Source organism: Phascolarctos cinereus, unplaced genomic scaffold (genome assembly GCF_003287225.1).
Source record: "Phascolarctos cinereus isolate Bilbo 61053 unplaced genomic scaffold, phaCin_HiC Scaffold_4;HRSCAF=312, whole genome shotgun sequence".
NCBI lineage: Eukaryota > Metazoa > Chordata > Mammalia > Diprotodontia > Phascolarctidae > Phascolarctos > Phascolarctos cinereus.
Genome location: NW_027555847.1, coordinates 90,303,116 through 90,316,845, shown reverse-complemented (window position 1 = coordinate 90,316,845; position 13,730 = coordinate 90,303,116). Strand labels below are relative to the sequence as shown.

Below are 13,730 nucleotides of genomic sequence, written 5' to 3'. Positions count from 1 at the left end.
CTTATTTTGCTACACTTTTGGTTTATGTTGAGAGAAAAACAGAGAAAAATGGGGCAGAGAAGAAATAAGAAATAACAGGAAAAAATGCCATGTGTCAGAGATTAAAACAATCAAAAGTGATTAGGAAGCTCTGATACCAAAACTCCAAGCCAAATCTCAGCTCAGCATACTTTAGAATTCTCCATAGCCATGGACATGGAAATAAAAACAGCAAAATCCTAGGGGGAGAAAAGACATAAGGCAAAACCATCTCACCCAAGGAGGCTAGGTTCCCATAAGTCTCTAGCATCACGTCCCTATATAAATCCTTTTGAACAGAGTCCAACCGCCCCCATTCCTCCTGGGTAAAGCACACAGCCACGTCTTGGAACGTCACTGACTCCTGAAACACCAAAACAGTCTCGCTTCTCTTCACATGGTCCTAGAAAGAGAAAGAACTGGCAGCAACACAGGAAGTAGACAAAATGTATAAAGTCATCCTGAGTGTTAAGGGCTCTGAACACATGCAAAAGTGTTGGTATTATGTGTGTGAAGAATGGAGTACACACTAGGATCTTAGGAGGAAAAGCAAAGGAGAACAAATGGATAAGGAACACTGAAGTGATTTAAGAAGGAGTAGCTCAGGTAGTGTTACGATACTATAATGTACTGAAATAAATTAATTTAAATGTAAATAGCTTAAACAGGCTTTGTTATTTGTATTGATGTTCAATGAAAAATCAAGTACTGAGGAAGAAGTCAGTCTTCCACTAATGTTATTATGACTGTCATGTAGCTGGGGGCAATATGATCTAATGGAAAGAACACTGGGAAAGGGAGTCAACAAAACTGGATTCTATTCCCAGTTGTCATTAACTAGCTGTGCAACCATAAGTACATCACTTCTCTGGGCCTCGGTTATTGTCCTGTTTCACCTGGTCTGGTTTGGGGTTGGGGATCTTCCAGAAGAAACTCAAGGGTCTCCATAGTAAGATCACCCTTAGGATATGTACTGAAGCTGTAGATGGTACCAAAAGGAGAAAAGGCAAAAAGCCTTGCCAATATAAGTAGCCTCAGGTCAAAAGGGTCAGTGATCAATTAATGTCCTGAAGCACAACAGAAACTCTGATCATGAGCTAATGAACCCTAAGAAAAGCCTGGGCCAGACTTCCATCTGGGTGCAACATTACAGGGTGAAAGCCAGAAGGTCAACAGAGGACAGGATCAAAGGTGGCTGGCACTCTTGTGGCTGTCACAAGTCACTGGCAAGCAGGAGCTGCCACTCTGGACTTCAGGACTTTTGCTTCGGGAGTTACAAATAGCTGCCATTTCTCTAGCCCTTTGTAAACAATGAAGTGCTTTCACCAAAACAACACTATACTGGAGGTAGTATTATCATTCCCAGAATTAAGAGAACTACAGGGTACCGATATAACTTGAGGAAGAAAAGCAAACTAATAACAATAATGTAAAAAAATAATTCAAACCGCTAATAATAAGAGAAAAGAAAAAAATTAAAAACAGGTTCTACCTCATACCCATCAGACTGGCAAAGATAACAAAAAAGGAAAATAACAAGTGTTGGAGCTGTGGGAGGACAGGCATATTCAGGCATTTGTTGGTGGAGACGTGTAATGGCCAGCTGTCGTAGAAAGGAATTTGGAATCTCCAAACTCACTAATTTGTTCATAATGTCTGACCAAGTAACACAACCATAAAGGCCTATTCTCCTAAAGAGGTAAAAATTTCATATGTACACATATAGTCATAGCAGCATTTTTTTGTTGCAGCAAAGCACTTGAAACTAAGGGGTGCTCATTAAATTGTAAACTGCTGAGCAAATTATGGTATATGAATTTAATGGCATGGTATAATGAATTTAATTTAATTTTAATTTAATAATAACTATTACTGCATTGTAGGAAAAGGCAAAAGGAAAAGATTCAGAGAAATATGGGTTGATCTCAATTGATACAAAGTGCAACGAGAACCAGGATAACAATTTACACAATGACAAGAGCATTGTAATGAAAAATAACTTTGAAAGACTTAAGAACTCTGATGAATAAAATGACCAACCATGACTTCAGAGGATGAACCTGAAATATACTTGCTGTATCTTTATAGAGATGAGAAACTATAGGTCCAGAATAAAACTACCTTTTCTGACGTGGTATATGTATCTGTTTTGTTAGCTTATGCTTATAGGGGAGGTTTTAAAAGTTTTTAGGGGGTAGAAGGAAAATTGGGGGGAAGAAGAAGGGCTAGTGATATTGATATAAAAAAAAGATTGTCAATGAAGTATTTTTTTAAATGCACAGAAGAGAACAGGAGGAGGTTTAGAAGGAAACAACTAACAATCAGGATAGCTTTGGAATGAATACGCTGAATGTATTATAGACTTTTAAAAAAATCAACAAGCTGTACATAAAGGAAATTTTCATTTTTATGTAACATTTCCTCAGGTTTTGTATAGAGAAATGTTTCTGTTTGTTGGTATTTGTCAAGTTCAGAGTAACAAAAAAATTTTTTTTAAATATATAAGTCAAGGTAAGCTTATCCTAACGGAGATTTTTGGAATATATTGAGTGGATCCACATCAACGTAATTTTATGTAAGCAATGGGATTGACAACCTACACAATCAGTATTGGGAGTTTAGCTTGGTCAAGGGTTCCCAAGCGATAAGCTAGAGGAGGTCTCCTAACTGGATAGGATGTTCTGCGGTATACTGGCAACTGGCCTCTTATTTATAGATGGTTTTGACAGGCTACAAGGTGAGCTGGTAGTAGGGCTGAATGGCTTCAAACTGCCTCAGGCAATTGTTCAACACCAGAAAGGTGTGGTAGGGTATGAGTCCAGGGCTCAATGGGAACAAAAACAGCAAAAGCAAAGAGATAAAAACCATAGATGGCATAGATGAATAGGCAGTAATATAACAAAGCATACACAAGATTGTTGCCTTAGTGACCCTATGTACTGGTTTCAATTATCACTACGCATTTAAGGCCCAAATCTACAACTCCACTCTGAACTCCTCAAAACTCCTGGGAAAATCTTCCAGGTGTACTACTATGATCACATCCCTGATCTACTCAAAAACCTTTAATAGCTCCCTACTGTCTTCCCAATAACATATAAAATCTAAATTCTGGCATTTAAGCCCTCCTATCTATCCCCCAACTTATCTTGAACCTAGCCTTACCTCTTACTCCCTAGCCCCCTGTGTCTTCTATGTTCCAGTCAAATTGAATTCTCAGTCCATCTCCTGTTCTCATCCTAGCCCTTCCCATCTTTGTGCTCATATTTCTTCCCATGCCTAGTAAAGACTCTTCCACTATCTGTAAATTGAATTCCATTCTGTTCTTCAACTCTCAGCTGAACTTTTCTCTGAAGCTTTCCATGACATCTCAGGTCAATATGTTTTCCCCTCCTCAAATTTCTTATAACACTTTGCCTGGACTTCTTCTTTGCACTTACCTCCTTCTCCCTTATATCTCTATTTCTTATGTACTTGTCTTTCCTTCTAATAGATTTAAAGCTTCTTAAAAACAAAACTTGTTTTAAATCTACCTTGCATGCCAAGGCCCAAGCATAGAACCTTGCACATGGCAGGTACTAAAATACTTCTTTGGTAAAGTAAATATAATTTTAAAAGTTCGCAGTGCATAGAAAGCTGGATCAATTACTCTGGTAAAATGATGTAAAGCATTATAAACATTATTTCAGTATGCCGTTGGTTTTCTCTAACTGAACGTTAAACAGGGCCATTAGATTAATACAAAGTCGCCTTTAAGCTAAAGCACATACATAATATGGGCTCGAAATGAGAAACTGGTTGTCTAAGTTGAGAACTCTTCTCTTATGGGGAAGGGAGACTATGTAAATTAACCTTTTCCCAGAGGAGAAAGACATTTGGATTGTGAAGAACCTTGAATGCCAGCCAAAGGTTGCCTGGATTTCAGAATGAAGGATATAGGAAGCTAATGAAGGTTTTGAGAGGGAAACGGAGATATATACATGAGGTGTATACATGAGCTGTCAAGGAAATAAAATTCATCATGCCGAATATATCAAGAATCAGTCTTTCCTGCAATATTGCAGGGAAGAGAACCTGATGCCAGGCCTGAATTTAGACTCAATCTTCTCTCAAACAGGAAGGTTCACAGAGGCATTTTATATATTTCAAGAGAACAAAGACTATTAATTAACATGAATATCTTGTACAGAAAAACACATACGACATAATGTTGTTTTTTTAAATGACAATGAAGAAAATGCAGCTGCATTTAAGTCCCTTGGGCTATACATAGCCTTGCTGATAATAAACAAGGCTTCTTATAAGTGGTTAAAACTAAGGTGCAGTGTAGGTTTGAAATAACATTCCAAATTCCTGAAATCCCTCTGCTGCCTTCTTAAGATAAGGCTTACTGCTCAATTAAGAATCAGAGATTTTTGTATTTATCAGAATGAAATAATGATAGAGACATTAATGTGCTAAAAATGTACAGGATGGCTGGGAGAGAGGCTGATGGCCTCGAGAAAAACTAGCTCACGGCTGACATTCATAGAGTGCTTTAAAACCTGCCCAGTGCTCCATAAACATCTTATTTGAGCTTCACAACAATCCTGTCAATAGGGACTAAAAGTACTATTATCCCCATTTTACAAATGAGGGAACTAAGACTGGGAGAGGTTCAGTGACTTACCCATTGTCACAAAAATAGTGTTAGAGGTAGAATTTGAACCCAGGTCTTCTTGACTCCAAGGCCAGCACTTTTTCCACTCTGCCTCTGAATGAATGATGTGATAGTGTTCTGGGCTAAGATGTTGGCAATAGAGAAGAGACATGCTAAAAATATTAGAAGGACAGAATAGACAGAACTAGGCAACTGAATAGATATTGGGGGATGAGGGAACTAGATGAATTAAAAAGAATCCTGAGATTTCCCTGAAAGATCAGGAGAATGATGACACTGACTGAATAAGGGAAGCCAGGAGGGTGAAATCACTGTCGGTGGTGGGGAGAGAGGCCAGAGACAACAAATGAATGAACACAGAAACACCAGGAAAGGGCACGGTGCTAAGGCCATGCCCACTTTTAGAAACTACTTCAGAAAGGTGACCAGATGGCCTGAACTCAACAGGTGAGGTCTTCAACATTTCATTTCAATAAATATTAAGTACAAAACACTGTGTTTGGTACTAAAGACACTACTCTGAAAAAGTTTGGGGAAAAAAGTGGAGGTCAATGACCAAGAACTCCTTATTTTCCTTTTTCTACTATTCACAATCCATGGACATCATCCTCCATTCTTTCCTCTTTCACTCCAGCTGATGAAGAGGTAGTCCTTCTCCTTGCAAAGGCAAAGCTCTCTATGAGTATCACTGATCTCATTTCCTCCCATCTTTTACAGAAGATTGTTCTTACTATGATCTCCCCCACTTTGATAGTCTTCAACCTCTCCCTATGTACTGATTCTTTCCCTGCCACCTGCAAAATGTCTATATTTCAGGGCAGCTAGGTGGCGCAGGGATAGAGCACCGGCCCTGAAGTCAGGAGGACCTGAGTTCAAATCCAGCCTCAGACCAAACACTTGATGCTTACTAGCTGTGTGACCCTGGGCAAGTCACTTAACCCCAATTGCCTAAAAACAAACAAATAAATAAATAAATGAAAATGAAAATAAAATGTCTACATTTCCCCCATTCTTAAAAAAAAACAACTCTTATTACACCCTACCAACCTCTCAAACTAGTGTATATACTCATTTCTTCCATTTCTTCTCCCTTCTAAACACGCTGAATTCTAGCTTCTAACATCATCACTCAACTGCAAGTCCTCTCTTCAAAGTTACTGATAAGTTCTTAATTGCAAAATCTACTGGTCTTTTTCAATCCTCTACTATGTATACTACAAACCATACTTTACTTTCCAACCAGAGTCCTTCTCACTATAGACTATCTCCTCAAGCTTTTGCACTGGCTGTGCCCAAAGCCTGAAATGCACACCCTTCTCAGCTCCACCTCTTAGAATCCTTACTGTCCATCAAGCCTCACTTGACGTGTCACCTCCTATCAGAAGCCTTTCCTGATCTCCTCCAACTGCTAGTATCTTCTCTGACCTCCCCAAAACATTACCTATGTATCTATTTTATACAAATCTATGTACATGTATGTACACAGATGGTCTTTCCTGTAAGAATGTAAGCTTCTTAAGGGCAGTGGCAATTTCACTTTTTCCTTTTATGTCAGCAATGTTTACACATAGTGGCACCTAATAATGCTTCCTGATTAATTACTTTAATGCCTAATTGGTCTCCTGGCTTCTAGTCTCTCCCCTCTCCAATCCAGGCTACCACACCAATCTTCCTCCTAAGGTATATATTTTATCATGTCACTTCTCTACTCAAAGATCTTTAGTGGTTCCCCATTGACCCTAGGATAAATTATAAACTCCTTAGCTTGATATTTCAAATCCTACACAATCTGACTCATACCTGTTTCTCTCACTTTATTTAACAATAGTGTCTTTCACATAATCTACATTCCAACAGGACTCTTCAAGTTACTCCCATAACTCAATATTCCATCTCCCACTTTGTGAAACTAAGATATCCCCCCCAACCCATGCCTGAAACACTTTCCCTCCTTGTCTCTGCTCCACAGAATCCTCATCTTCCTTCAAGGCTCAGCTCAGGTGCCATATCCTCTTCAAAGCCTGCTATGACACTCATCCTACCACCATTGCTAAAGCTCTCTTGTGCCTCCACCTGTTTTGCGTACGTATCTGTGTACGTGTTCTCTTAATATATTATAAACCCCCTTGAAGGCAAGTACTGTTTCATTTTTATCTCTATATCCTCAGTGCCTAGCACAAAAATATTTTTTTCCTCCCCCCCAAGCAATCTAGGTTAAGTGACTTGCCCAGGATCACAAGTGACTTGCACAGGGTCACACAGAAATAGTTTCTTAGTGACCACTGTCAGCTTCAATGTGCAGATGAAGGTTTTCAGATATGGCTTAACTATCATTCAGTGTCATGGATAGTTAAAATCATAGGATTGTAAGTTTTAAGAGTGAGAAAAGAATTTGAAAATCAACTTGTCCAACTCCCCTCTTTAACACATAAGGAAACTGAGGCCCAGAACAGTGAAGTGAGTTGCCCAGGTCATATGACTAGTAAGGGAGATTCAAAATCAGATCTTCTGAATCTAAGTCCAAACCTTAGATTGTGTGTTTCTTTTTAACCCATTCATGCCTGTTCCTGATCAGTCCAGATGCAGGATATTTGTATTTCCAAGTTTCAAGGAAATTTCTTGGCTGTAACTAATTTCTCTTAACTTTTCCTCTCTGGTCACATCGATCTCCTTTCTGTATCTGTGCACTTTTTTTTTTCTAACCACAGATCCATAAAAAGAACCCCATTTGTGGATCCACAAGGGAAGACTTCAGGTTTGCAATCAAGGAGTCAACAGGCTCCTCCTCTCTTCTGTCTCCAAAACACGTGGCCTGTAAGAAACACCAGTGAGAACAACTCACCTTGGGCCTGGTGTTAATTAACATGACTGAGGTCACTTGGTCTCCCATCTTCTTCACTCAGAGGACAGCAAGAACTCTGTGCACTAAGAAAGGAAAAAGAGCCATGAGGGAGACCTTTCATCCTTGCGCTTCCTATGCTGAGAGGACCTGCATCCCCCCAATGTCAATTCAGGGAGACTCACTTCGTCCCTGTTCTATACATGACTGCTTTTAAAGAAAAGTGAAGGAAAGTTTATCAGTGGTCCTTCAAAACAATGTGATTGTAACAGGGAAGAATGGGGGAGAAACCAAATGGAACAATGAATGGAGGGAAGCGTCCGGTGAAACCTAAACTATAAAATGAACAAGGAAAGAAAGAGTAAAACTACTTACCAAGCCCCCACCTCCCTGCTAACTACAGACATCTTTCTATCCATCCAACTATCTGTCTGTCTATCTATCTATCTATCTATCCTGTTTCTCAGCCAAATTCCTTGAGAGCTCTTCACAACCTGGCCTCATCCAACCTTTCAGGCTTTTTTACAGGTTACTCACCTCTACACATCTTATAGTTGAGACATACTGGCTGTTCCTATGATAGATAACATTTATACAATGTTTTATATAAGTACTTTAATCTTTATATAGTGCTTTTAAATGCCGTAAAGTGAAAAGCACTTTACAGATATTATTTTATCCTCAAAACAACTTGATCAGTCAGTCAATAAACACTGATTAAGAGTCTACCACATACCAAGCACTGGAGGTAGGCACTATTATCAGTCCCACTTTATAGATGAGGAAACTGAGACAGGCAGTGGTTAAGTGACTTGCCCCACATGACAGAGCAAGGAAGTGACTGAGGTAGGATTCACACTCAGGTCTTCACAACTCCAACTCCAGCCCCAGTTCTCCACTTATCTATACCCAAACAATATTCCAGCTCCTGCCCTTCCTATGCCTTGGCACCGAGTGTCAACCCTGGCACTTCCCCACCCCTCGTCATGTCTGGAATATACTCCCCAGTCAGCTCCTCCTCCTGGAAGCCCTGTTTTTTTTTTGTTTTCTTTTATTTTGTTTTTTCAAGATTCAACTTTAAATACTCTCTTCCTCGTGAAGGCCCTGCTGGTATCCCCAGCTGTCAGAACTTCCCTTTCCAAAACTAACTTGTGTTGATTTTGTATATGTTCTATATAGATTCACATATATATATGTTGCCATCCATATCAGATTTTGGTATAAGGAATTCCCAACCAAGGAAACTTTCTCTACCAAAGCAGGTGGGCATCTTCTCTTTGACTGAGTTTTAGGGAGCTGCTTAGAGAACTGACAGATTAAAGTACTTGACCAGGTTCACATAACAAGTATGTGTCAGAGGTGGGCCTTATACTCAGGCACAGTGCCTCCTCACGTAGTAAACATTGCATGTTGATTGATAAAAAGTAGACACAATGAAGAAAAAAAGCAGTAGAGACACCTCATAAGAAATAAAATCCAAGAAGGGAACCAGTAGTAAAAACTCATGATTTCAAATGTCTGCATGCAACAAATGTCTTCTTAAACAAGAAGTAAAGGTCCTAAGAAGGAAATTTGACCTAAGAGCTATAAAAGATCTGGTAGGAATGGAGTCATGACAGGAATATAGCTCGGGATAGGTCTAACTTATCCAAAACAAACAGAATTGGTAAAAGTAGATGTGAGTAAATGGTGTACGATGACTGAGAAGGAAAACTCAGGCGAAGAAATCTGGGAATCAAAGTATGGAAGGAGAAGAGAGAATATTTGGGTGAAGATCAATGGAGTCAGAAGGGAGTGTTACCTGAGTACACTGAAGATCACCTAGCATAAAGAGGAAACAAATGGGGAATTTGGGAAACATCCAAATCTGTCACAGAGGCATGATAAAGTTATGACAGGAGACTTCAATTATGCAGACACCTACTAAGGTTTGCCGTTTGTCAAAAGCAGACCAACTGATTCCTTGATTTGCTTAAAGGTAATGTCATCCTTCAAAGGATGGTAGAACCAATAAAAGGAAATTATATTTTGGATTTGATTCTCACCAGAATGAAGGAACTGGTTGCTAGTGTGGAAACGACTAGAACACTGTGGGGAAGGGACCACTCAGTCTTCCCAGGGTCTGTGACAGATGAGACAAAAGCCTAGTATTGCCTGACAGACACCACTGACATGGATGCAACTCAATTTGGAAGGAGGTGATCAGAACAGGTCCCAAAGACCCAATACTATTTAATATTCTTGTCAATGACTTAGATAAAATCATTATTGGCTTCCTTATCAAATTCGCAGATGTCACAAAGCTGAGAGGGATAGTTTAACACAATAAATGACAGGATCTAAAAATGTCTTGACAGACTAGAAGACTAAGCTAAATCTAGTAAGATGAAATTTAATAGAGATAAACGTAAAGAATTATACTTGGGCTAAGTCAGGCAGTCAATAAACATTTATTAAGTGCTGACTATGTGCCAGGCACTGTGCTAAGCATGAGGGATATAAAAATAGACAAAAGATAGCCCCTACCCTCAAGGATCTCACAATCTAGTTGGCTCAAAGAATCGATTTCACAAGTATAAGATGCATGGGTGGAGAACAGTTTGTTTGAAAAAATCTAAGACTTTTAGTGGACTTCAAGCTTAACGAGTCAACAATCTGATATATGGACCAAAAAAGCTAATGTGATCTGTGTCTGCATTAAGCAATAAGCAATTAAGCTTCCAGAAATCAAGAGTTAAGAATACCACTGTATCCATGTTGTGAAATGATGGACTCTGATAGACTTAGCTCTTCTCAGCAATACAAGGATCTAAGATATCTCCAAAAGTCTCATGATGGAAAATGCTATCCACATCCAGAGAAAGAACTATGGAGTTTGAATGCAGATTGAAAACATACTATTTGCTCTTTTTTTCTTTTCTCTTCTGTTTTGTTTTGTTTCTTCTTTCTCGTGGTTCCTCCCATTGGTTCTAATTCTTCTTTACAACATGACTAATGTGAAAATATGTTTAATAGGAATGTATATGTAGAGCCTATATCAGATTGCATGCCATCCTGGGTGGGGAGAGGAGAAAAAATTTAAAACTCAAAAGTTTATGGAAGTGAAAGCTGAAAACTAAAAATAAATTAGTTTTAAAAAAAGAATACCACTTTACTCTCCCCTGGTTAAATCTCATATGGAATACTGTGTTCAATCCTAGGTATAATTTAGAAATAACACTGAAAAGCTAGAGAACATGCAGAGGAGAACAACCAGAATTGTGAATGGCCTCGAATTAATATTATATAATAATACACCAAAGGAATAGGGGATATTTGAAAGGCTGACAAACAGAAGAGGGATCATTAGATTTTTTTTTTCTATTTGGCTCCATGGAGGAGAACTACGAGCAATGAGTACAAACTGCAAAGCAACAAACTTGGGCATGGTATAAGAAAAAAACCTCCTAAGCATTAAAACTATCCTGAAGTAGAATGGGCTGCCTCAGGAGCTACTGGATTCCATATCATTGGTGATATTCAAGGAAAGATTAGATGACTGCTTGTCCTAGAGTGCTGTAGTAAAGATTCTTTCTCAGGTATGCTGACTTCCAAGGTTCCTTCCAATCAAATTCTGTGATTCTAGCTGCCAAAACGTAATAGAAAGCAAAGGCTGCAATACGACGCCACAGAAATGGAGAGACAAGAGAAGGCTGCAATGCTAAACAGACAGGATTTTATAGGCCAAAAATATGGAGCCTAAATTTTAATAGCAAAGATGTTGCCCTCCTAATGCAGGGACTGAAACTTTGAGTTTCGTGGTACAAGTGAAGAAAGAGAAGGCTCTTACGTCAAGGGATCTGGGCTCAAATACTCATGTCTATATGTACTAGGTATGTGTACAAGCTCTGCTTCACTACAATATAGGAATTATCATCCCTGACAACGACAGAGCAGTTTCTGAAATACTCCAGACGTACAAACGTCATCTTTTTAATCCTTTGATCAACCAACAATATGACAAGTGAGGGAAACTGAGGCCAAGAGGGGAGGAAGCTTACTCAAAGTAACAGAGCTGGTTCATCGTACAGCCCGAAACAGAACCCAACAGCAGGCATTTAATAAATGCCCTCTTGCTCACTCGACTTGCCAGTGTCTTGCCCATACCACCGCCTGCACCTTGGCTTCACAGCCTCCCCTTAGAGCACATGCCAAGGCAGCAAGTCTCGCGATAACAGCTCGGTCCATCTCAGAGAGCGTTCTTTCATCTTGGGTGTAGGTTACCGGTCCTCCTCCCCTCCCCCCTTTCCCGTGGGCGTGTCCGCGCACGCGCTTGTACCTGAGCCAGCCCAGGCGGAACTAGAAGATATTTCTCGGCCCCTCACCTAGTCAGTTTCCCCTATATATCCCGGCAACTTCTGGGGCGGTACCTCTTTTCTCCTCGTTGGTCGCCAACTTCTTCCTGTCTCGCGGTGGCCTCGGGATATTTCGGTTCCCAGGGCTCGGACTCATTCAAGCCCAAGGAAGGAACTAATGCTGGGACGGGGAGAGGTAGGGCTAGGCCTCCTGTCTCCGGGAAGGGCAGAGGTCACGGTGTCCGAGCCATTTGCTCAGGAAGTTGCGCCAGCCTTGACTCCGGTTAAAACGACACCTCAGCCGGAAGTGCATCACCGCGTTGCCGCGCAAGATCGCGGAGCGTGCTGCTGTCCCCTCCTCTCCAGAAACAGGGACCTCGGGTGGGTGTCTTAGTCGACTCGTTCCTTCTGCCAACCACTTCCTCCAAGCCCCTGTGGGCGGAACCATTTGCGGGAGGAGAAAGGGAAGTTGTCTGGCACCGGAAAGGGATATTCCATTGGGCGGCGAAGGGAAGGGGCGGGGCCGATCTGTCAAGGATGGCCTATAATCTTCGAGAAGAAGCGAGAGCTTTTCTTTGCTCAAGCCCCAATGACGTCCTTGTCCATCTTAGCCATGCGGGACTTTAGTAGGTCTGGCCTGGCGCAGTGGGTTTGTGAAAACGAGGATAATAAGGAGAGCTCCCATTTCTAATAAGTCTTTAAGAATTACTGAACGCTTTTCCCACAGCCATTCTCTAAAACTGGTACCGCAAGTAAGTGTCCTCATTTTAAAGAGGAGAAACGTGAAGCTCAGATCGAAGCCAATTGATAATAATAGATAACACTTATATAGACTTTCAGGTTTGCAAAGCACTTTACATATTATCTCATTCAAATTTATCTCATTTGGCTCTACTTTTCCCATGTTTTTTCATCTGATAATTGTTGGGGAAAGGATTTGCGCTCTGGTGGTCCGACTTCATATTTAGTGTTCTTTCCAAGGTGCTAGAAGTTAATGTTACTATGGTGTTTTAGGGTTTAAAAAGCATTCTACAAGCATCTCATTTAATTCTCACAGCAAAGAAGTCTATTATATTGGAGGGTGCAAATATTATCATCATCTTACAAGTAGTCAACAAGAAAGAAGAAATTATTTTGTTCAAGACCATGGATACATAGTACTTATAGCAATAGACAATATGATAAGGCCTTTTTATACCAACACAAGCAAGTAACATTCTTCTCAGCCTCAAAGAGGTTGTGGCAGTGTCTGACAAATAGGTGCTTAATGAATGTTTAATGATTTATTAGTTTGCGCCTATTCTGACATTAAAGTCACCCAGTATTACAAGCTTATCTTCTTTCCATACATTGATGATGAGGGTTTCTAGGCCTTCATAAAATTTTTCTTTGACCTCATCAGGGTTCATCATACACACTGATAATGGTGGTGTGTTACTTTCCTGCAAGTGGCAATTACATTGCCATAAGCCTATCATTCACTCCTTTTGTAAGGCATACAAGCTTGTTTAACAACATTAGATTTGATTGCAAAACTTACTACAGTTTCATAGTGATACCCCATCACTGAAGCCGCTCCAGAAAAATGTGTATCCATCTCCAACTGGCTTTCATTTGCTAGCCTTATGTCACTCAGGGCTACCATTTGGATGCAATACCTGCTGAGTTGTCTGGCAACAAGAGCTGCTTGTCTTTTGGGTCGACTGGATTTCTTGTTGTCCATAAGTGTGTATGTGTTCCATGTACCGGTGATGAGTGGAATCATGTTTGCAAGAGTTTTTGTGCATGTTTTTGTGTTTCAGTCCCAGGGTGGGACCCCCACCTGCAGAGGTAAGCAGGCCAGGGTTAGGTGAAGTGAACCATTTTTAGGGCACCTTTT

The 13,730-nt window shown here is 40.2% G+C and overlaps 1 protein-coding gene across 2 annotated transcripts in view; it reads right to left on the bottom strand.

Annotated features, from left to right (window-relative positions):
* LOC144454154 (uncharacterized) overlaps positions 1-12,311 on the bottom strand; it is a 33,950-nt gene extending 21,639 nt beyond the window's left edge. Inside the window, exons 1-3 of one of the 2 annotated variants that reach the window (XM_078152418.1) lie at positions 11,882-12,311; positions 7,521-7,603; positions 256-421 (exon numbers count right to left, since the gene is read on the bottom strand). In XM_078152418.1, coding sequence (XP_078008544.1) covers positions 256-421; positions 7,521-7,568 — 214 coding nt within the window. In that variant the 5' untranslated portion in view covers positions 7,569-7,603; positions 11,882-12,311. The remainder of the gene's footprint in view (positions 1-255; positions 422-7,520; positions 7,604-11,881) is intronic. The other variant, XM_078152417.1, reaches the window with a different exon arrangement.
* Positions 12,312-13,730: the final 1,419 nt, after the last annotated feature.